We start from the raw sequence: 25,321 nt of genomic DNA on the forward strand, positions 1-25,321 counted from the left end.
GACCACCAACGGGAACAATTCCAGGAAGGCCAGGTTACGCATAAAGGGGCTGTGCCCCCACCCCTCCGGCCACCTTTCAGCGCACCACCTCCCTCCAAAAAACGCCCCAAAACCCACGCTACCTGACCTGAATTTCTCAAAGTAGGAGCATGAAATGGAACAACCCATTGGGAGGCATAGGTCCACGAAGTATTGCCCCTCAAAGTAACACCCCAGCAAATGGTGACACGCCGGGTGTACTGGGAGCAGCCGAAAAGAAGCCTCGATGTCCACCTTGGCCATCAGCGCTCCACGCCCCGCCCGCCTCACCAGCTCGACTGCCTGGTCGAAAGATGCATAGGAGATTGAGCACAAGTATTTTTCGATGTCGTCATTCACTGACGTTCCCTTGGGGTAGGAAAGGTGGTGAATGAGCCTAAACTTCCCCGGCTCTTTTTTGGGGACCACCCCGAGTGGCGAAACCCGAAGGCCCTCCATCGGGGGTGCCCGGAATGGTCCCGCCATCCTGCCCAGCAGCACTTCCTTAGCAAGCTTGTCCCGTACCACCCCCGGGAATTCCCCCACCGATTTAAGGTTGCGCAAGTCCCGTGTACCGCCCCTGTCCCGAAAGGGGATGAAGAACCCTCGCCCAAACCCAGCCCGGAGTAACTCGGCGTCCGCCCTGTTACCGTAGAGGCTTAGCCAAGGTTCCATCGCGCCTAATTTCACCGGGGTTAGACCCAGAGGCTCCTCCCGACTTACCCTTCTTGAAACAGCGCTGCAGTCCATGGGCCCCTCCACAACCTGAGCACTCGTGCTTGAAGCGGCATAACGCACCCCACTTGCATTGGCCTTTGTTGAAAAGCCAGCATAAGCCCTTTTGCGAGGCGGCCGACGAGGTGGACTGACCCTTTGCGCCAGCCGCGTGCTGAAAGGGCTGCGCCATCTGCGCCATTATAAGCTTCATCCATAGAGGCAGGTCCATTTGGTCCCACCTCATACCCGGATAGGCCGCGAGCCGCTGCCGGAATTGTTCATCGTACCGCCACCAGGCCAGCCCCCCGTAGGTGTGGTATGCTTCCCAAATCCCATCCAAATAGCAGAACAGGGAGGAGCAGGCTCCTGGCGATTTCTCGCCAATCACGCTGGCCAAAACGCAGTTCCCGAGAGACTTCGGTATCTTGCGATAACGTTTCCGCTTTTCCTCTTCCTCCTTCTTTTCATCCTTGAGGTCAATATAGTCCTCCAAAGGAAGAAGGGAGAAGATCTCACAAAATTCACCCCCCCCAAATCTTGTCCTTGACCTCCTGTTTGAGATGGACCCCCAGCGGACCCGCGAACAATACGTAAGCATGCTGACTCGCCGCATCCGGCACCCCACCTGTCAGCTCAGCCCGCTCGGACCCCGTTTCTACTGCGCTGGTCGACACCCCGGAGTCCCCGCTGACGCCTGACATCGCCGTGACCCCTTCGCTTGCTCCCGTGGCTGCTGCCCCCTGCGCCCAAACGTGACCCACACTATCCCCCGTGGCACCCCCCGCTCCTAGTGAGTGGAGTAGTGACTGCAGTGCATGTACTAAAGCGTTGGGATGCATAGATCCGCTGGACTCACCGACCAAGCCCCTCGATCCAGATGCACCCGGGGCTGCTACGCCATCTGCTGATCGTCCTGGATGCACAACTTCCACCCGTTTCCCGCCAACCGGGGAGCCTGCCCGGTGCCTCGAGAACACTGATGAGGAGCGGCTCCGAGACCTGAAACGAGGAGAAGAAGTCCTGGGCAGGGTGAACTGTTCCCGTGCCACCCGCCCGTCCCACCCCAGGGAGCACCTGCCTGTCACCAAGGCCTCCCGCCGTGACCTGCCTTGTCGTGGTACACCTAAGGCCTGTTCCTTCCCGCCCCTGGGAATACGACTCCTAGATACCCTCCTGGATGTCCGCCCCTGTGAACCATTCCTGGGGGTCACGACCCCCCCCCCGCCCGGCTGTCTGACAAGGACCTGCATCGCAACCCCCCACGCTCGCCCCCGCTCCCGACTGACATGGGGCTAACACTGCTGGACCCCGAACGAGACCTAACACTCGACCTACGCCCCCTGCCCCCACCCCTATGATCAGAGGATCGACCCCTATCCCCCCGGACAGGGCCCCTGGGCCGCCAGGGTCCCCACCATGACCCCTTGTCCCCAGGATTGAATCCCCTTGCCCCCCAGGTACTGGACTCCTTGCCGCTCTGCCGACCCTCTCAACTCTGGACTTACCCCTGGCAGCTCTCACCAGCTCCCCACTCCCTCCTGGCGATACTAAGGACCCCTCAGACGTCCCCTGAACACCTGACAGGGCTCCCCTGCCAGCTGAAGTGGCACTAGTCCCCTCACCGGCCCCCTGAAGCTGCCTGGGTCCCCCCTTGACCCCCTGTCCCTAACCACCCGTGACCCAGGGGAATACCTCTCACCCCCCACTCCCCCAACCCGCTCTCCTGGCCCTGCTCGCCCCCCATTCCTATGTTGATTGCCAAGGGGGGCCTGGATTCGGAGGCCGCGGAGGCGGCAGGACGGCCTACTGGAGTGATGGGCGGGAGGGGGCTGCAGCCCAGGAGGGCGCACCCTGCTTCAGAGGCCGTGCCCAGAGGGGATGTCGCCAGGTCTGCACGGAGCAGACCCCAGGACCACCAGGCAAGTGCAGGGGGTCCCTTCCAGGCCCCCCTTGGCAATCAACATAGGAATGGGGGGCGAGCAGGGCCAGGAGAGCGGGTTGGGGGAGTGGGGGGTGAGAGGTATTCCCCTGGGTCACGGGTGGTTAAGGACAGGGGGTCAAGGGGGGACCCAGGCAGCTTCAGGGGGCCGGTGAGGGGACTAGTGCACTTCAGCTGGCAGGGGAGCCCTGTCAGGTGTTCAGGGGACGTCTGATGGGTCCTTAGTATCGCCAGGAGGGGGTGGGGAGCTGGTGAGAGCTGCCAGGGGTAAGTCCGGAGTTGAGAGGGTCGGCAGAGCGGCAAGGAGTCCAGTACCTGGGGGGCAAGGGGATTCAATCCTGGGGACAAGGGGTCATGGTGGGGACCCTGGCGGCCCAGGGGCCCTGTCCGGGGGGGATGGGGCTACCCCATATAAGATACCCTGGGGTGTCTGCTTTAGCAAATTAAAGCCCTTTGTGGGGTTATTTGAACAGTCACACTGCTATAATACCCTAAAATGACACATAAGCCCGTCAAATCCATCTACGAAAATTCTAACTATAGAAAGTGAAATAGCCTTGTCTCTTACATGGCATTGTAGCTTTACAGATAAGTGCCAAGGCATAAAATGGGGGTATCGTTATACTCAGCTGATGTAGCTGAACACAATATGGGGTTCTGTGCAGGAATAGCACACAGCAGCTTTACGAAATACACATTACAAAAACCTTGTTATATGTGTATATGCCAAAATAGAGAAAAAAAACGAAATTTTACTCCAATATTTAGCAGTAGTGATGTCCCGAACTGTTCGCTGGCGAATAGTTCCCGTCGAACATCGCATGTTTGCGTTCGCGGCGGCGGGCGAACACATGCAATGTTCGGTCCGCCCACTATTGTCATCATTGAGTAAACTTTGACCCTGTACCACACAGTCAGCAGACACATTCCAGCCAATCTGCAGCAGACCCTCCCTCCCAGACCCTCCCACCTCCTGGAAAGCATCCATTTTAGATTCATTCAGAAGCTGCAATCATTTTTTTTTTTATTCTAAATGCAAAACATTGTTATATAGGGGAATATTCACTAAATGCCAAACATTGCTATATAGGGGAATATTCACTAAATGCCAAACATTGCTATGTAGGGGAATATTCACTAAATGCCAAACATTGTTATAAAGGGGAATATTCCCTGATACACACTGACACAGAGCAGAATAGGGACTGTTCCTTCTACATGGAGTCACTTGGCAGGTATAAATTGACACCTATCCTCAGGGACCCTGATACACACTGACACAGAGCAGAATAGGGACTGTTCCTTCTACATAGAGTCACTTGGCAGGTATGGATTGACACCTGTCCTCAGGGACCCTGATACACACTGACACAGAGCAGAATAGGGACTGTTCTTCCTACATAGGGTCACTTGGCAGATATGGATTGACACCTATCCTCAGGGACCTTGATACACACTGACACAGAGCAGAATAGGGACTGTTCCTTCTACATAGTCACTTGGCAGGTATGGATTGACACCTGTCCTCAGGGACCCTGATACACAATGACACAGAGCAGAATAGGGACTGTTCCCCCTACATAGGGTCACTTGGTAGATATGGATTGACACCTGTCCTCAGAGACCCAGATACACAATGACACAGAGCAGAATAGGGACTGTTCCCCCTACATAGGGTCACTTGGCAGATATGGATTGACACTTTTTTTTTGTTTGTTTCTTTTTTTTTTTCTAAATACAAAACATAATATTGGGGAATATTCACTAAATGACAAACATTGTTATATAGGGGAATATTCACTAAATGCCAAACATTGCTATATAGGGGAATATTCACTAAATGCCAAACATTGTTATATAGGGGGATATTCACTAAATGCCAAACATTGCTATATAGGGGAATATTCACTAAATGGCAAATATTGTTATATAGGGGGATATTCACTAAATGCCAAACATTGTTATACAGGGGAATATTCACTAAATGCCAAACATTGTTATATAGGGGAATATTCACTAAATCCCAAACATTGTTATACAGGGGAATATTCACTAAATAAGGATAAGGGGGGACCTACTGTCCTCCCCCCCTGGCCCCCAACCCTGAGCGGTGGGTGGGGGCCCTAAAAAAAGACAATAAGGGGGTACCTACTGTGCCCCCACCCCTGAGCGGTGGGTGGGGGCCCTAAATACTAATAAGGGGGGGACCTAATGTCCTCCCCCCTGACCAACACCCCTGAACGGTGGGTGGGGGCCCTAAATACTAATAAGGGGGGTCCTAATGTCCTCCCCCTGGCCCCCACCCCTGAACGGTGGGTGGGGGCCCTAAATACTAATAAGGGGGGGGACCTAAGGTCCTCCCCCTGGCCCCCACCCCTGAGCGGCGGGTGGGGGCCCTAAAAAAATGTTACCCCCCCAGGTAACTAGGGGTCCCCAAACCCCTAGTCACACCCTCCCCCCCTAAAAAAAATATCCCCCTACCTACCCCCCTCACCCTAAAAATAATGAGGGGGGGGCTTTAACTAAGTACCTGTAAATAAAATAAAACTTACCATTCGATGTTTTCTTTCTTCTAAAATCTTCTTTTTTCAGCCCCAAAAAAGGCCAAATAAAAATCCAGGGCTCCCCTGCCAGCTGAAGTGGCACTAGTCTGATTAGTGGGTTTAAGCCAATCAGAATGCTCTTTGTCATTTTACACAGCGTGGGAAAATTCAAAAGAACTTTCCCACGCTGTGTAAAATGACACAGAGGACTGTGATTGGGTGGATTTCAAGCCACCCAATCAGAGTGCTCTGTGTCATTTTACACAGCGTGGGAAAGTTCTTTGGAAATTTCCCACGCTGTGTAAAATGACAAAGAGCACTCTGCTTGGCTTAAACCCACCAATCCGAGTGTTCTTAGCCTAATTGCCGGGTGAGGCAAGGCTTTATAAGCCTTGCCCCGCCCTGCGGAGCTCAGTCTGCGCGGAGCCCTCCATGGGTGAAGATGGATTATTTTTTGTGCACTCGGGTTTTTTCTTTTTCGTCTTTTTTTTTTTTTTTTGCGCTCGGGTTTTTTATTTTATTTTAAGTTCGACGGGTATAATGGATTTTTATTTGGCCTTTTCTGGGGCTGAAAAATGAAGATTTTAGAAAAAAGACGTTGAATGGTAAGTTTCATTTTACTTTACAGGGTAGCAATTTTATTCCCCCCCTCACTATTTTTAGGGTGAGGGGGGTAGGTAGGGGCTTTTTTATTTGGGTGGGGGGGTGGATGACTAGGGGCTTGGGGACCCTTAGTCACCTTTGATGGGGGGGTATTTGACTTAGGGCCCCCACCCGCCACCCAGGGGTGGGGGCCGGGGGGGGAAGAGGACAGAAGGTGTCCCCCCCCCTCTCATTATCATTATGGCCCCCACCCGCTGCCCGGGGGTGGGGGGATGGAGAGTAGGTCTCCCCCCCCTCATTATCATTATGGCCCCCACCCGCCACCCAGGGGTGGGGGCCGGAGGGAGGACTGTAGGTCCCCCCCCTCATTATCATTATGGCCCCAACCTGCCGCCCAGGGGTGGGGGACAGGGAGGATGGAGAGTAGGTTTCCCCCCCTATTATCATTATGGCCCCCACCCGCCGCCCAGGGGTGGGGGCCGGAGAGGGGGAGGACTGTAGGTCCCCCCCTCATTATCTTTATGGCCCCCACCCAACGCTCATGGGTGGGGGCGGGGGGAGGACAGTAGGTCCCCCCCCATTGTGATTTATGGCCCCCAATTTAGGAATGTTAGGTGATTTATGCCCTTTATGGATTAAAACCAGACTCTGCATCAACTGTGTAATTTTCCATGGGAGTTTTGCAATGGATCCCCCTCCGGCATGCCACAGTCCAGGTCTTAGTCCCCTTGAAACAACTTTTCCATCACTATTGTGGCCAGAAAGAGTCCCTGTGGGTTTTAGAATTCGCCTGCGTATTGAAGTCTATGGCGGTTCGCCCGGTTCGCTAGTTCGCGAACATTTGCGGAAGTTTGCATTCGCCGTTCGCGAACCGAAAATTTTATGTTCGCGACATCACTATTTAGCAGAGATTGACAATGAAATGGCTACGTAAAAAGTGGCAAACTAACCTTAGTTAAATAGCCTGGGATGTCTACTTTATATAAATATATACTTTTGTGTGGCAATTTCTTTTCTGTGTTGACTACTAAACCTACAAGACAAACATACCAACTTCTAAAATTGTTGCAAATTGAAATTTTATTTTAGTCCTTGTATTTTGTGACCTGTAACTTTCAAAATAAGCTGAAATCCTATACATATGATGTATTCTATAAATCAAGACACATAAATGAATTTATTTTGAATTACTTTTTCTAAGCTGGACATATTATGCACACGCTATTATTGCCAAAACTGTTAAAAACAAAATAATTTAACAGTTGCATTGCAAATTAAAGCCCTGTTTGCCCTCTAAAAAAAAATGTATAATATGTCTTGGTGCAATAAATGACAGAGATGCAAATTGCGTTTGAACACAAACAGCAAAAAAATGCAAAAATGGCTTGTGTACTTAAGCATAAGACAAGCTTCTGAAGCTGTGTCCTTAAGGGGTTAAATAGATACATAATAAAGGAAAAGGCTACCAAAGAGAAAAATAGGGGGAAATGGGGCAAACAAATAGTCCATCCACAGAACGTTAAACATATATTGTCAAGCAGTGTTAATCTTGGCAGCAAATTTCAATTTAGTTTTAGTCATAGTCTTTTGACTAAAAAGCCATTTGGTTTTAGTCCTATAGTCTAGTTTAAGTCGACTAAATCTCCAGTAGATTTTAGTTGGCATGACTAAAATCTAATGGGCTTAGTTAAAGTTTCTATCTCTCTCATTTGCCCCTTCCACAGCCCCTCTGTGTCTCTTTGTGTCCCCCCCTAACCCCATTTGTGTGTCTTTTCCACCCTGCACCTTGTCTGTTTCTCCCCCATTCCCTCCATGCATCTCATCTCCCACATGTGTTTCATTCCCTCAGCCGCCTATGTGTCTCATTCCCCCAGCCCTCCATGTGTCTCATTCCCCCTAAACCCCTCCATGTGCTAATTTTCCCACCCTAGTCCACCCATGTGTCTCATTCACCCAGCCCCCTCATATGTCTCATTCACCCAGCCCCCTCATATGTCTCATTCCCCCAACCCCTCATGTGTCTCATTCCCCCAGGCCCCTCATGTGTCTCATTCCCCCAGGCCCCTCATGTGTCTCATTCCCCCAGGCCCCTCATGTGTCTCATTCCCCCAGGCCCCTCATGTGTCTCATTCCCCCAGGCCCCTCATGTGTCTCATTCCCCCAGGCCCCTCATGTGTCTCATTCCCCCAGGCCCCTCATGTGTCTCATTCCCCCAGGCCCCTCGTGTGTCTCATTCCCTCTGCCCTCTCATGAGTCTCATTCCCCCAGTCCCTCATGTGTCTCATTCCCTCTGCCCCCTCATGTGTCTCAGTCCCCCAGCCCCCTCATGTGTCTCATCCCACCAGCCGCTTCATGTGTCTCATTCTACCAGACCCTATGTGTCTCATCCCCCTGGCCTCCTATGCATTTCATTCCCTCTGCCCCCCATGTGTCTCGAATTCCCCGTCCCCCATGTGTCTCATTTCCTCTCCTCCCTCCCCATGTGTCTAACCCGCCAGTGGTTAATTTTGGCGGGAAATTTACATTTAGATTTAGTCATAGTCTTTTGACTAAAAAGCCATTTTAGTTTTAGTTACATAGTTACATAGCTGAAAAGAGACTTGCGTCCATCAAGTTCAGCCTTCCTCACATATGTTTTTGCTGTTGATCCAAATTGTTGGATTTTAGGCATCTAAATTGTTTTAGTTTTAGTCTAGTTTTAGTCAACTAAAGCTTAGCCTAGAGTTAATATGAAACTGTAGGTTAAGGCTAAAAATGAAGGTGACCTCCCAGCAATGATTTTGTTAGTCTAGTTGTAGTTTTACAATAGATTAATCAATGTATTACTTTTAAGCTTTTCCCGATTAAGAGTGCAAGCTTGAATGTTAAGGCACTCTCCTCCCTCTTCTGATGTCATCGGCTGAATGCGCATGCGCAGCAAGAGCCGGGCGCGCATTCAGCCAGTCTCAAAGGAAAGCATTCTCAATGCTTTCCTATGGACGCTGGCGTCTTCTCACTGTGAAAACCACAGTGAGAAGCGCGGAAGCACCTCTAGCAGCTGTCAGTGAGACAGCCACTAGAGGCTGGATTAAAGGGACACTGTAGGCACCCAGACCACTTCTGCCCCATTGGAGTGGTCTGAGTGCCAACTTCCACTACCCTTAACCCTGCAACTGTAATTATTGCAGTTTTTTATAAACTGCAATAATTACCTTGCAGGGTTAAGTCCTCCCCTAGTGGCTGTCTATTAGACAGCCACTAGAGGGAACTTCCTGCTCTATAACACAGATTATCTGTGTTAGAGCGTCGCTGGACGTCCTCACGCTGTGTGAGGACCTCCAGCGTCGCTCAAATCCCCATAGGAAAGCATTGAAAATCGTTCACATGCGCATTAGGTCTCCTCGGCTGGTGGGCGGGATCAGTCTCGCCCACCGGCCGACGCAATGCAGAGGAGGAGCGGCGGGGGAGGAGCAGGCAGCGACGTGGGACATGTCGCTGCCTGAGGCAACCGGGGATTGGGGGTGGGAGGGAGAGGGATCCTGCAGTGCCAGGAAAACGGATTGTTTTCCTGGCACTGGAGAGTCCCTTTAACCCATTTGTAAACATAGCAGTTTCTCTGAAACTACTATGTTTACAGCAGAAAGGGTTACTCCTAGATGGACCAGGCACCCAGACCACTTGATTAAGCTGAAGTGGTCTGGGTGCCTATAGTGGTCCTTTAACCCCTTAAGGACCAAACTTCTGGAATAAAAGGGAATCATGACATGTCACACACGTCATGTGTCCTTAAGGGGTTAATACTTCCAGTGCTGTAATTAGACATTCCACCCCTATTAGGTAAACATTTTATGACTCCATTACACACATCACAGTTATGGACAATATTTTTTCCCGATAAAACAATTATTCATGCTCGCTGGTCAAGGCTTATTGACTCTACCACACACAGATTGGATGACGGGAGTTCCATTGAAGTGCCTATAATACTTTAGATTAGATCAGGGGTAGGCAACCTTTTAGCAGCACTGTGCCGAAATAAGATTGTAATATCCCGATATATGTTGGCGTATTCTGCTTGTTATTTATACTGCAGTTGCTTTGTATTATTGTATTTGTGTGTGTATGAGCTGTTATAGTGTATATGTTCACAAGTAGTTTTTGGTGTTGTGTATGATACCTATGAATGTTGGCTGTGTATGTGGAGTTGCTTGTGGATTTGTGTGTGGATGGATATGTCACATTGTGTTTGTCTGTGAGGGGCTTTTTGGGATATCGCATGTGAGAGGGTGCATTTGGGTTTGTGTGAATGTATGTGAATTGTCAGTGGTGTTGAGTTTGTGGGGATTGTGTGTATGTTTGTGTGTGGGCTGTTCGTATGTGGATGAGGGGAGGCTTATTCTGCAGGTCTGTGTATATCTAGCAGTGGGGACCAGGCTGGCCAGGTACAGGTCAAGGACAGGAGCTGCAACAGGAGTTGCAGGCTGCTCTACTACAGTGTGGATTCCTATTCACAAGTGATGGGAGGATCACTTCCTCTATGTGCTGCAAATATGTAAATTGAGGATTGTCCTTCACCACCTTTTGTATTAGCAGATATCTGAAGTTTCACTGGAACTCCTGATAGGCCAGAGCCTGTTTGACTCTAGCAGCCTTGAGTGCCGTGCAAAGACACATTGAGTGCCGTGCATGGCACACGTGCCATAGGTTGCGTATCCCTGGACTAGATAATACTTCTGTGTTCGTTTTTTTGTTTGTTAGTGGTTTTGAACTTTGTCATGTTTTAATATCATGTTAAAACCAGGCTTAAGTTTTGCCATCGTCATTGGCATCGAACAGGTTGAAGGTTATCAGCAGTATTGCCAACAGGTGATACGTGTGGAAATAACTTCAACAAAAGTAATGCCTGATAATTCCTTACTTTATCGCATAGACCTTTTGTTGGACCGGAATAGAGAGACTCTGTTGAAGGCAGCTCAAACCACCCAAACCAGTGAATTTAAAGTGTTCGAAACCTACTATCTCTATTTCAGCATTGATAAATGTTTGTTTCTTAAGGCATGTTGTTTAAAGTAGAAATTTTGGGTTTAGTAGACATTGTGTATTGATTGAGTTATCATTTTTAGATTTAAAATGTACTTATTTGTGCTTATTTGCTTGTGCACAAAATTATCTTTTTATTAATTTGTTAAAAAGTGTTGTCCGTGGTTTATCAAGTTATTTTTTATGTTAAATTGTATAAAGCAAAAATGGTTCAATTAATGTGTGAATAATTTTTTATCCAGAGTGAATTTGATCGCTCAAGCCTCACTGAATAACCCTTTCCCAACATTAGGTTGTGCTCTGCCATCCTATAAAAGGAGGGCTTTAACGGTGTTAGGGCAGCATAGCAAACCCTAACGATCAAGCTCTCTCTGCAGCCTGTATACTTGCCTGATCTGATTGGGAGGACTGCCTGACAATCAAGGCAGTGACACCGCGATCGGTGTGATTGACAGACTGACTGCACTTGGATTGCCTGGGTTGTCAGGCAGATCACCAACATATACCTAAAACAAATAATATGATAATATGATTATGCATAAATAACATATATATATATATATGTTGCTGTAGAGGTGCTACACTACTTTTATTTCTTTTTGGTTTTATGTTTGGTGTTGGGGGAAGCACTGGGAACTGGGAATTGTATATTAGTTTATTAAATTAAATATATAGATTTAAAATAAGTAATTGAAGCACTTTGATATATTATTCACTTTTTTAACATATAAAATACATTTAGAATGAAATTATATATATTTTTTTAATCTTAAATGTATTTTGTATATTATTTATAAATAATTATACTATAAATTATGATAGGGGTACCTGTCTGACAATCCAGGCAGACGTACCAGAGAATTTAACGTGCAAACACTCTATATTTGACCCTGTAACTTTCCAAAACCTCATAAAACCTTACACGGGGGTGGGGGCATATTGTTGTTCTCGTGAGACAAAGTTTAACACAAATATGAGTGTCTTAAAGTAGTCAAATATATAATGACGATGATATCATCAGTGAAATTGCAGTTTTAGTGGGAAAAAAAATATGAACGCTAAATTTGGCCAGGTTTTTGGACTAAGTGGCTCCTAAAAAAGACTAGACATATCCCATTTTGAATACCCTGGGTTGTCTACTTTTGCAAATGGTATGCCATGGTGGGTTAGCTCTCATTCCTGGGATGTCATATGGCTGCCATAGGCCCAGCACCCAATCTGGCAAACTGAAATGGGCAAACTCTTTAATTGACTCTGTAATTCTTTAAATGACAAAAGTATTGTTGAATTTTGGACAGTTGTGTTGATATAGTTTGCAGCCGAAAAACGCTTTAACAATTATCAAATTTATAGATTGTGAACAAAGCCTGGATGTTAAGTATTTTCCTTTATTTCTTTGTTACTGTGGTAGTTCTGTAAAAAAATAAAAAATAAAAACACAGCCTAATACAAGCCTTGTATCTAATGATACAATAGGCAAGGGAACCAAAATCGATTAGTCGATTAGTGGTCTGTGTGTAATAGGAAACATAGAGGTGATCCCAAGTGGGAAATGTGAAACAAAGGAAAAACCAGGAAAAATCAAAGTCACAAACTAAAACATATTTCATTTATACTAATGCATTTTACTGTTAACATTAGTGTTTATATTAAAAATATATATATTTCAGTTTTGTGTTATAAAACTTAAAGAAGGACAATTAAAAGTGCTTCCATATAAAATATCTGCTCTTGGTGACCTTCTGAATATTGCAGGTGCACACATGAAACAGATGGGATCATGATAGAGCACACATTATATATATATAGTTTGTTTTGTAGTCACTGACATTTTTAGGCACATTTTTCTTTCCACTTGCATTGCACGCGGCTTTAAACTAAATAGCACATTGCAAAGTCATATAAATAGTGGATCGGTTTTAAGTTCTATTGAATTCATGAAAATCCTTTCAACTATCTAGATAAGACTCAAATCAGTAGACTGGAACCTGACTCAATAGTATTGAAGGTGTCACGCCCAGGTTTCTCAGTAAAAAATATTCAATCAGTTCTCACCCTTTTCAATGTAAGCTAACTTTTTATTGCACATTGTTATTTTTTCAGTAAAGCCGATTTGTTCTGTGTTCTTAATTTTCAATGTTCTATTGTTGAATTAAAGGGCTAGTTGATCCAACAACCAACATGTCTTTAATAATATACCTATCATCCTTCCAGCGTTCCACCTCTCCCGAATTTCTGTTCTGCTGCTCTAAAGCAGCTATGCCATTTTTAGGGTGTTATGCATATTTTACAAACACATGGGGTCATCCAATCTGCTAAAATATTTCTAATTCTTAAAATGATTTGTACAATTCTGAAATGTTCTTGCCGCTTGGTGTTTGATTTAACTGATCACTTTGATTAGTCATTTAATGTCATTCATATTCTTGTTTTACAGAAATTTAAAAGGCGATACTTGCTCTCATAGAATGCACCCGCGGAGGTGGGCCACGATGGCCCTGTTATTTGCTGGTGAGTATCTTCTAGAAGAAAAAGTCAGTTACTAAGAAAAAACAACAACAATATTCTCTTTCATTTTTATGCAGTTTTTTTTAAAGCAAATATATACCATCAGGAAGGAGTCACAGTATACAAAGGTTAAGAATAGTTAAAATGCTGTTGTTGGTAATGCATTGGCCAAGATGTGGGTGTGGAAAGGCAAAACATCTCCTGAATCAGGTTGGCCTTAATTGGTCATGCAGCTTTAGGTCTGACATACAGGTGAGGATTTATCAATGTGTGCAATAAAAGTGATGCAATAGCCTACAAAATGTGCCAATCAGCATGAAAACCAATAAAATCAGTAAGTGCATTCTATTGATAATTAATTTGTTTTATAACTTTAACGCAATTTACAGCTTACATTATTTTAATGAGTATCCTCTCTTATTCATTAAAGTGGTCTGGGTGCAGTGTACCAGGTTCCTTAACTGTCATGCCAAACGCACCTTTCCCTAATCGCTTCCTCTTCTCTCCCTCTTTCAGGATCTGTTCTTTTTTTCCTATCTAATCTAGTTTTCTTTAAAACATAAGAAAAAGTATGGACTTCTTTGTCTTATGTATTTTTCCTAAGCTTGACCAGCTCTGACCCACTTCCTGAGGGTCAAATAAATTTTCCCACAATACTCACACTTTCCTCCGTGATCTCATGATGCCTGCTTAAACCAACAAATCAGAGTGCTCTGAGTCAAATTGCAGGGCCTGGGAAGGCTTTCCCTGCCCTGCAGAGCTCAATCTGCGTGGTGCTTTATTTTATTTTTTATGGGTGAGGGGGTGACATACGAACTGCGGCTACTGGCGTTTGGTGATTTGTTCGGTTGTCGAACAGAATACTGTTAGTATGATAGGTGAATGCAATTTACCGAACAACCATGCGACCAGGGCAAATAGCAGTAAATCCAGGGACAAGGTGATTTGTCCCACACAGGAAATCTGAGTAAAACATATGAAATAACAGGGGGAAGGATACAGACAGCCCATAGAGGGAATAAACAGTAATGTCCACAGGTTCATTCCACTACAAATAGGTCCCCCCATTGTCTTTTAGGGCCCCCACCCACTGTTCATGGGTGGTGGCCGGGGGGACAATAGGTCTCCCCCATTGGCTCTTAGGGCCCACACCCGCCGCTCATGGGTGGGGGCTGGGGGAAACAATAGGTGTCGTCCCCAACCGCCACTCATGGGTGGAGGCCCCCACCCGCCGCTCATGGGTGGAGGCCCGGGGGAAACAATAGGTGTGTCCCCCAACCACCACTCAATAGGCAATAGGTCCTCCCCCCATTGTTATTTAGGGTCCCCACCAGCCAAGAGGGAGACCAAAATGGAAAGTCTTGTGGGGTGTTCTCGGTTAGTACCTAACCAAAGTGGTGTGAGGAAGGAAAACTGGCATCAGAGTCATGGGCACCAAAGGCTCACTGATGCACACAGAAGATCTACAGTTGCTCATATACCTGAAAAACATAATGCTGGCCATGATAGATAGGTGTCCAATCACACCATGCATCACAGTTTGCTGCGTATGGGGCTGCTCAACTGTAGAACGTTCAGACTACCCATAATGACCACTGCTGAAAGCACCTTCAATAGGGACATGAGTGTCAAATTTGGACCATAGAGCAATGGAAGAAGGTTACCTGGTCTGATGAATCATGTTTTCTTTTAGATCAGATGGATGGCCGGTTGTGTGCGCATTGCTTTCATGGCAATGGTGTTCCCTGATGACAGAGACGCCTGCCACACTGCAAAAATTGTTCAGGAAAGGTTTGAGGAACATGACAAAGAGTTCAAGGTGTTGCCTTGGTCTAAACATTCCTCAGATCTCAATCTGCATTAGCATCTGTGGGATGTGCTGGAATAACAAAGCTGAGACATGCAGATAGGGCTGCTATTCCTTGTAGTTACCTTAAGTTTCTTTCCAAGACTGGGTAATTTTAACTTGTTTTCCTGTATGAGTAAATAAATAAGTGTTTTTTCCAGTCATAAGTGTCCTTGAAAAATTTTTTAATTCATATGTATCAAATTTGGATATATCTTTTTTTAAATATTATATAATGTTGCTTTGTTTACAGTGTCACTGGCAAATACTACTGATTTCTCAAGCACAGCTACTACCTCAAATGATTCAACTTCATCAACATTTACATCAAATGGGACCTCTGTATCCAGTACAATTCTACCATTATCAGAGACCTCAACTAACACAACTTCAGTAACAAACATAGACTCCAGTACAGCCTCTTCCATCAATACAGCTTCATTAGCTGAATCAGCCATTCTCATTAACACAACTTCATTAGCAGTTACTATATCTTCCACCAACTCTTTAGTACCAGTTTCATTGTCCTCAACCATTACAGAGTCACTACCAACTACATTCTCCTCAACCAACACAGGATACTTAATAGTTACAGCCTCCTCAGCCAACTCAAATTCCTTACCAGTCACAGACTCTTCAACCAGCACTGGTTCATTGCCAGCCACAACTTCCTCAAACAATACAACTTCCTTTCCAGTCACAGCCTCCTTAGGCAATACAACTTTCTTACCAGTCACAGACTCCTTAAACAATGCAACTTCCTTACCAGTTTCAGCCCTCTCAAGCAACGCAACTTCCTTACCTGTCACAGATTCCTCCAACAATGCAACTTCCATACCAGTCACAGCTTTCTCAAACAATACAACTTCCTTAACAGTCACAGACTCCTCAAACAATGCAACCTTCTTACCAGTCACGGCTTCCTCAAACAATACAACTTCCTTACCAGTCACAGCCCCCTCAAACAATACAACTTCCTTACCAGTCACAGCCTTCTTAAACAATTCAACTTCCTTACCAGCCACAGCTTTCTCAGACAATGCAACTTCTATACCAGTCACAGCCTCCTCAAACAATGCAACTTCCTTACCAGTCACATCTTCAAACAATACAACTTCCTTACCAGTCACAGCTTTCTCAAACAATACAATTTCCTTAACAGTCACAGACTCCTCAAACAATGCAACTTCCTTACCAGTTTCAGCCCCCTCAAACAATGCAACTTCTTTACCAGTCACAGCTTTCTCAAACAATGCAACCTTCTTACCAGTCACGGCTTCCTCAAACAATACAACTTCCTTACCAGTCACAGCCCCCTCAAACAATACAACTTCCTTACCAGTCACAGCCTTCTTAAACAATTCAACTTCCTTACCAGCCCCCTCAGACAATACAACTTCTATACCAGTCACAGCTTCCTCAAACAATGCAACTTCCTTACCAGTTTCAGCCCTATCAAACAACGCAACTTCCTTACCAGTCACAGCTTCCTCCAACAATGCAACTTCCATACCAGTCACAGCTTTCTCAAACAATACAACTTCCTTAACAGTCACAGACTCCTCAAACAATACAACTTCCTTACCAGTCACAGCCCCCTCAAACAATACAACTTCCTTACCAGTCACAGCCTTCTTAAACAATTCAACTTCCTTACCAGCCACAGCTTTCTCAGATAATACAACTTCTATACCAGTCATAGCCTCCTCAAACAATGCAACTTCCTTACCAGTCACAGCTTTCTCAAACAATACAACTTCCTTAACAGTCACAGACTCCTCAAACAATTCATCTTCCTTAACAGTCACAGACTCCTCAAACAATACAACTTTCTTACCAGTCACAGCCTTCTTAAACAATTCAACTTCCTTACCAGCCACAGCTTTCTCAGACAATACAACTTCTATACCAGTCACAGCCTCCTCAAACAATGCAACTTCCTTACCAGTCACATCTTCAAACAATACAATTTCCTTACCAGTCACAGCCCCCTCAAACAATACAACTTCCTTACCAGTCACAGCTTTCTCAAACAATACCATTTCCTTAACAGTCACAGACTCCTCGAACAATGCAACTTCCTTACCAGTTTCAGCCCCCTCAAACAATGCAACTTCTTTACCAGTCACAGCTTCCTCAAACAATGCAACCTTCTTACCAGTCACGGCTTCCTCAAACAATACAACTTCCTTACCAGTCACGGCTTCCTCAAACAATACAACTTCCTTACCAGTCACAGCCCCCTCAAACAATACAACTTCCTTACCAGTCACAGCCTTCTTAAACAATTCAACTTCCTTACCAGCCACAGCTTTCTCAGACAATGCAACTTCTATACCAGTCACAGCCCCCTCAAACAATACAGCTTCCGTTCCAGTCACAGCTTCCTCAAACAATACAACTTCCTTACCAGTCACAGACTCCTCAAACAATGCAACTTTCTTACCAGTCCCAACTTCCTCAAACAATACAACTTCCTTACCAGTCACAGCTTCCTCAAACAATACAACTTCATTACCAGTCACAGCTTCCTCAAATAATCCAACTTCATTACCAGTCACAGCTTCCTCAAATAATCCAACTTCATTACCAGTCACAGCCTCTTCCAGTAGCACACTGTCATTAACAGCTTCTTCAGGATCAGTACTCAGTAACACTACTACAGCTGGTACTACATATACCACAATAGTATCCACTACAATCGCCACTGCTTCAGTCCCTTTGGATTTTAGAATTACCAGTATTCAATTTACGGACAACCTAACAAACCCTGATTCTGACGAATATAAGTCACTGAAGAACAATGTGGAAGATGGGGTAAGGATATGGAAAGATACATGCTAAAGTATATTCTTTTATCATTTTAACATTTATACATATTATAACCTGTGAAGTATAAGTATAATATGTGAAGTATAATAATAAAATTGTGATTTTATTTGTATGGAATACATTTCACTTACATGATAACGATCTCTAAGATCTAAGAGAATTGAAATAGTGGGCAATTCTCAACTGTATAATATTATCATCTCATAAATATCCCCACAAAATCCATTCTTGTTTAGTGTTTTACGTATTGTAGATTCGCTAACAGGGTTGTTGGCATTTGCCAGTGACTTTTGTAAGTCTTTAGCTGACACTCTAGGATTCTTCTTCACCTCATTGAGCAGTCTGCGCTGTGCTCTTGCAGTCATCTTTACAGGACGGCCACTCCTAGGGAGAGTAGCAGCAGTGCTGAACTTTCTCCATTTATAGACAATTTGTCTTACCGTGGACTGATGAACAGCAAGGCTTTTGGAGATACTTTTATAACCCTTTCCAGCTTTATGCAAGTCAACAATTCTTAATTGTAGGTCTTCTCAGAGCTCTTTTGTGCAAGACATCATTCACATCAGGCAATGCTTCTTGTGAAAAGCAAACCCACAACTGGTGTGTGTTTTTTATAGGGCAGGGCAGCTGTAACCAACACCTCCAATCTCATCTCATTGATTGGACTCCAGTTGGCTGACATCTCACTCCAATTAGCTCTTGGAGATGTCATTAGTCTAGGGGTTCACATACTTTTTCCACCTGCACTGTGAATGTTTACATGATGTTTTCAATAAAAACATGGCAACATTTCATTCTTTGTGTGTTATTAGTTTAAGCAGACTGTGATTGTCTATTGTTGTGACTTAGATGATGATCAGATCACATTTTATGACCAATTTGTGCAGAAATCCATATCATTCCAAAGGGTTCACATACTTTTTCTTGCAACTGTATGTGACATTTATTACTCATTGACAGCCACAGAAGAGGCAATCATTATGAGATAGAGAGAGAGAGATAGAGACCTATCGACTGTAAGCTCGTTTGAGCCGGGTCCTCGTCAACCTATTGTTCCTGTAAGTTTTCTTGTGATTGTCCTATTTATAGTTAAATCCCCCCTTTTATAATATTGTAAAGCGCTACAGAATCTGTTGGCGCTATATAAATTACAATAATAATTATTAACTAGAAAAGCTACAATTTCTGGGGAAATTGTGTGAAGTCTTCTTGCCTCCACCAGTAGTCTACAACTGGAGTGGGCAGAGTAACTGTTATTTTTATTTATATAGCACATTTAATTGCAATGTTGTTGCCCAAAGTGCTTCACAGTTACATTAAAACATACATTTATAAAAACATTAGCAGGTGTACAAAAGGCCCTGTCTATGACATCACTTGCTGCTCCAGCCTGGCACAGGTCAGAGTATTTTGGCGGTTGCCATCTTCAAAGGGTCGTATTTTAAAAACTATACATCCTACAGCGAAGAGCTTTATATTGTGAGAATCACAAGACTCAGACCTACATGGATGCATAGTATGTTCCTGAAGTATTAAAAAGCACAGTCGCAGTTTAGAAATGGTCCTTCAAATTTGAGCTGTCTAGAGTGGAGTTTCAATGAATGTCAAGGGACGGCGTGAGTTGCAAGCAAATGGTCATGTTGTGAAAAATATCAGGACTATGGCTTAGCTGTGGACATTTTTAGTGGCAGCAGGGATAGCTGAACGTTTTGATATAAGATTTGTGTAGGTGGGCCTGAAAATGAGGGAGTGGTGGCAGTTTAGAAATCATGTCCCGATTTTTCAGCTTTTGCCAGCTCCCACTCTAGTTTTGAATATTTTGCCATTCATTCCTATGGGACCAATTTCACCACAAGAATGACAATATTCCGAGAACCATTCGGCGAAACGTTCCACAAAGTAATAGCAATCCGATCGGGAACAATCCGCGCGTTTTGGTATATTTCTGTCTATGTAGTGTAAAAACTGTGGGAGTAGTTAGGGTGGCAAATTTGGCTATAATAAGAATAAGAACTAGAAAAGCTACAATTTCTGGGGAAATTGTGTGAAGTGTTCTTGCCTCCACCAGTAGTCTACAACTGGAGTGGGCTGAGTAACTGTTATTATTTATTTATATAGCACATTTAATTGCAACGCTGTTGCCCAAAGTGCTTCACAGTTACATTAAAACTTACATTTATAAAAACATTAGCAGTTGTACAAAAGGCCCTGTCTATGACATCACTTGCTGCTGCAGCCTGGCACAGGTCAGAGTATGTTTGCGGTTGCCATCTTCAAACGGTCGTATTTTAAAAACTATAAATCCTACAGTGAAGAGCTTTATATTGTGAGAATCACAAGACCCAGACCTACATTTTGATGTATAGTATGTCTCTGAGATATTAACAATGAAGGCACAGTCACAGTTTAGAAATTGCCCTTCAAATGTGAGCTTTGCAGAGTGGAGTTTCAATGAATGTCAATGGACTGCATGAGTTGCAAACAAATGGTCATATTGTGAAAACTATAAGGACTATGGCTTATCTGTGGACATTTTTAGTGGCAGCAGGGATAGCTGAACGTTTTGATATAAGATTTGTGTAGGTGGGCCTGAAAATGAGGTGGCAGTTTAGAAATCATGTCCTGATTTTTCAGCTTTTGCCAGCTCCCACTCTAGCTTTGCCATTCATTCCTATGGGACAAATTTCGCCACAAGAACGACGATATTCCGAGAACCATTCGCCGAAACGTTCCACAAAGTAATAGCAATCCGATCGGGAACAATCTGCACGTTTTGGTATATTTTTGTCTATGTAGTGTAAAAACTGTGGGAGGAGTTAGGGTGGCAAATTTGGCTATAATAATATATATGTGAGATAACATTAAGTGGTCTTGCTATGTAAGAACACTTAATAATATATATGTGAGATAACATTAAGTGGTCTTGCTATGCAAGAACACTTAATAACTAGAAAAGCTACAATTTCTGGGGAAATTGTGTGAAGTGTTCTTGCCTCCATCAGTAGTCTACAACTGGAGTGGGCGGAGTAACTGTTATTATTTATTTATATAGCACATTTAATTGCAATGTTGTTGCCCAAAGTGCTTCACAGTTACATTAAAACATACATTTATAAAAACATTAGCAGGCCCTGTCTATGACATCACTTGCTGCTGCAGCCTTGCACAGGCCAGAGTTTTTTCGCGGTTGCCATCTTCAAACGGTCGTATTTTAAAAACTATAAATCCTACAGTGAAGAGCTTTATATTGTGAGAATCACAAGACCCAGACCTACATTTTGATGCATAGTATGTCTCTGAGATATTAACAATGAAGGCACAGTCGCAGTTTAGAAATTGCCCTTCAAATGTGAGCTTTGCAGAGTGGAGTTTCAATGAATGTCAATGGAAGGCGTGAGTTGCAAACAAATGGTCATATTGTGAAAACTATCAGGACTATGGCTTAGCCGTGGACATTTCTAGTGGCAGCAGGGATAGCTGAACGTTTTGATATAAGATTTGTGTAGGTGGGCCTGAAAATGAGGGAGTGGTGGCAGTTTAGAAATCATGTCCTGATTTTTCAGCTTTTGACAGCTCCCACTCTAGCTTTGCCATTCATTCCTATGGGACAAATTTCGCCAGAAGAACGACGATATTCCGTGAACCATTCGGCGAAACGTTCCACAAAGTAATAGCAATCCGATCGGGAACAATCTGCACGTTTTGGTATATTTTTGTCTATGTAGTGTAAAAACTGTGGGAGGAGTTAGGGTGGCAAATTTGGCTATAATAAGAATAATAAGAATAATAATAATAATATATATGTGAGATAACATTAAGTGGTCTTGCTATGCAAGAACACTTAACTAGAAAAGCTACAATTTCTGGGGAAATTGTGTGAAGTGTTCTTGCCTCCACCAGTAGTCTACAACTGGAGTGGGCGCAGTAACTGTTATCATTTATATAGCACATTTAATTGCATCTTTGTTGCACAGTTACATTAAACCATACATTTATAAAAACATTAGCAGGTGTACAAAAGGCTTTGTCTATGACATCACTTGCTGCTGCAGCCTTGCACAGGTCAGAGTATTTTGGCGGTTGCCATCTTCAAACGGTCGTATTTTAAAAACTATAAATCCTACAGTGAAGAGCTTTATATTGTGAGAATCACAAGACCCAGACCTACATTTTGATGTATAGTATGTCTCTGAGATATTAACAAGGAAGGCACAGTCGCAGTTTAGAAATTGCCCTTCAAATGTGAGCTTTGCAGAGTGGCGTTTCAATGAATGTCAATGGAAGGCGTGAGTTGCAAACAAATGGTCATATTGCGAAAACAATCAGGACTATGGCTTAGCCGTGGACATTTTTAGTGGCAGCAGGGATAGCTGAACGTTTTGATATAAGATTTGTGTAGGTGGGCTTGAAAATGAGGGAGTAGTGGCAGTTTAGAAATCATGTCCTGATTTTTCAGCTTTTGCCAGCTCCCACTCTAGCTTTGCCATTCATTCCTATGGGACAAATTTCGCCACAAGAACGACGATATTCCGTGAACCATTCGGCGAAACGTTCCACAAAGTAATAGCAATCCGATCGGGAACAATCTGCACGTTTTGGTATATTTTTGTCTATGTAGTGTAAAAACTGTGGGAGGAGTTAGGGTGGCAAATTTGGCTATAATAAGAATAATAAGAACTAGAAAAGCTACAATTTCTGGGGAAATTGTGTGAAGTGTTCTTGCCTCCACCAGTAGTCTACAACTGGAGTGGGCGGAGTAACTGTTATCATTTATATAGCACATTTAATTGCAACGTTGTTGCCCAAAGTGCTTCACAGTTACATTAAAAACATACAGTTATACAAACCATTAGCAGGTGCAAAAGGCCCTGTCTATGACATCACTTGCTGCTGCAGCCTTGCACAGGTCAGAGTATTTTTGCGGTTGCCATCTTCAAACGGTCGTATTTTAAACACTATAAATCCTACAGCGAAGAGCTTTATATTGTGAGAATCACAAGGCCCAGACCTACATTTCGATGCATAGTATGTCTCTGAAATATTAACAATGAAGGCACAGTCGCAATTTAGAAATTGCCCTTCAAATGTGAGCTTTGCAGAGTGGAGTTTCAATGAATGTCAATGGACTGCGTGAGTTGCAAACAAATGGTCATATTGTGAAAACTATAAGGACTATGGCTTAGCTGTGGACATTTTTAGTGGCAGCAGGGATAGCTGAACGTTTTGATATAAGATTTGTGTAGGTGGGCCTGAAAATGAGGGAGTGGTGGCAGTTTAGAAATTATGTCCTGATTTTTCAGCTTTTGCCAGCTCCCACTCTAGCTTTGCCATTCATTCCTATGGGACAAATTTCGCCACAAGAACGACGATATTCCGAGAACCATTCGCCGAAACGTTCCACAAAGTAATAGCAATCCGATCGGGAACAATCTGCACGTTTTGGTATATTTTTGTCTATGTAGTGTAAAAACTGTGGGAGGAGTTAGGGTGGCAAATTTGGCTATAATAAGAATAAGAATAATAATAATAATAACTAGAAAAGCTACAATTTCTGGGGAAATTGTGTGAAGTGTTCTTGCCTCCATCAGTAGTCTACAACTGGAGTGGGCAGAGTAACTGTTATGATTTATTTATATAGCACATTTAATTGCAATGTTGTTGCCCAAAGTGCTTCACAGTTACATTAAAACATACAGTTATAAAAAATTAGCAGGTGTAAAAGGCTTTGTCTATGACATCACTTGCTGCTGCAGCCTTGCACAGGTCAGAGTATTTTGGCGGTTGCCATCTTCAAACGATCGTATTTTTAAAACTATAAATCCTACAGTGAAGAGCTTTATATTGTGAGAATCACAAGACCCAGACCTACATTTTGATGTATAGTATGTCTCTGAGATATTAACAATGAAGGCACAGTCGCAGTTTAGAAATTGCCCTTCAAATGTGAGCTTTGCAGAGTGGAGTTTCAATGAATGTCAATGGAAGGCGTGAGTTGCAAACAAATGGTCATATTGTGAAAACTATCAGGACTATGGCTTAGCCGTGGACATTTCTAGTGGCAGCAGGGATAGCTGAACGTTTTGATATAAGATTTGTGTAGGTGGGCCTGAAAATGAGGGAGTGGTGGCAGTTTAGAAATCATGACCTGATTTTTCAGCTTTTGCCAGCTCCCACTCTAGCTTTGCCATTCATTCCTATGGGACAAATTTCGCCACAAGAACGACGATATTCCGTGAACCATTCGGCGAAACGTTCCACAAAGTAATAGCAATCCGATCGGGAACAATCTGCACGTTTTGGTATATTTTTGTCTATGTAGTGTAAAAACTGTGGGAGGAGTTAGGGTGGCAAATTTGGCTATAATAAGAATAATAAGAACTAGAAAAGCTACAATTTCTGGGGAAATTGTGAAGTGTTCTTGCCTCCACCAGTAGTCTACAACTGGAGTGGGCGGAGTAACTGTTATTATTTATTTATATAGCACATTTAATTGCAACGTTGTTGCCCAAAGTGCTTCACAGTTACATTAAAAACATACAGTTATAGAAACCATTAGCAGGTGCATGTCTATGACATCACTTGCTGCTGCAGCCTTGCACAGGTCAGAGTATTTTTGCGGTTGCCATCTTCAAACGGTCGTATTTTAAAAACTATAAATCCTACAGTGAAGAGCTTTATATTGTGAGAATCACAAGACCCAGACCTACATTTTGATGTATAGTATGTCTCTGAGATATTAACAATGAAGGCACAGTCGCAGTTTAGATATTGCCCTTCAAATGTGAGCTTTGCAGAGTGGAGTTTCAATGAATGTCAATGGACTGCGTGAGTTGCAAACAAATGGTCATATTGTGAAAACTATAAGGAATACGACTTAGCTGTGGACATTTTTAGTGGCAGCAGGGATAGCTGAACGTTTTGATATAAGATTTGTGTAGGTGGGCCTGAAAATGAGGGAGTGGTGGCAGTTTAGAAATCATGTCCTGATTTTTCAGCTTTTGCCAGCTCCCACTCTAGCTTTGCCATTCATTCCTATGGGACAAATTTTGCCACAAGAACGACGATATTCCGTGAACCATTCGGCGAAATGTTCTACAAAGTAATAGCAACGCGATCGGGAACAATCTTCACGTTTTGGTAAATTTTCGGCTATGTAGCGTAAAAACTGTGGGAGGAGTTAGGGTGGCAAATTTGGCTATAATAAGAATAATAATAACTAGAAAAGCTACAATTTCTGGGGAAATTGTGAAGTGTTCTTGCCTCCACCAGTAGTATACAACTGGAGTGGGCGGAGTA

General features: G+C 44.0%; 1 protein-coding gene and 1 long non-coding RNA gene across 2 annotated transcripts in view; both read left to right on the forward strand.

Moving 5' to 3' along the window:
- LOC134603376 (uncharacterized) overlaps window positions 1-15,579 on the forward strand; it is a 40,254-nt gene extending 24,675 nt beyond the window's left edge. The window contains exons 2-3 of the long non-coding RNA XR_010090464.1: window positions 13,277-13,350; window positions 15,447-15,579. This is a non-coding gene — a long non-coding RNA (uncharacterized LOC134603376). The remainder of the gene's footprint in view (window positions 1-13,276; window positions 13,351-15,446) is intronic.
- A 16-nt stretch (window positions 15,580-15,595) lies between these two features.
- LOC134601856 (mucin-4-like) overlaps window positions 15,596-25,321 on the forward strand; it is a gene marked incomplete at its 5' end in the record, with an annotated part of 115,593 nt that continues 105,867 nt past the window's right edge. The window contains 2 exons of the mRNA XM_063446357.1: window positions 15,596-16,575; window positions 16,606-18,010. Of these exons, the coding sequence (XP_063302427.1) occupies window positions 15,596-16,575; window positions 16,606-18,010 (2,385 nt within the window). The remainder of the gene's footprint in view (window positions 16,576-16,605; window positions 18,011-25,321) is intronic.

The sequence above is a fragment of the Pelobates fuscus genome, chromosome 3 (assembly GCF_036172605.1).
Source record: "Pelobates fuscus isolate aPelFus1 chromosome 3, aPelFus1.pri, whole genome shotgun sequence".
NCBI lineage: Eukaryota > Metazoa > Chordata > Amphibia > Anura > Pelobatidae > Pelobates > Pelobates fuscus.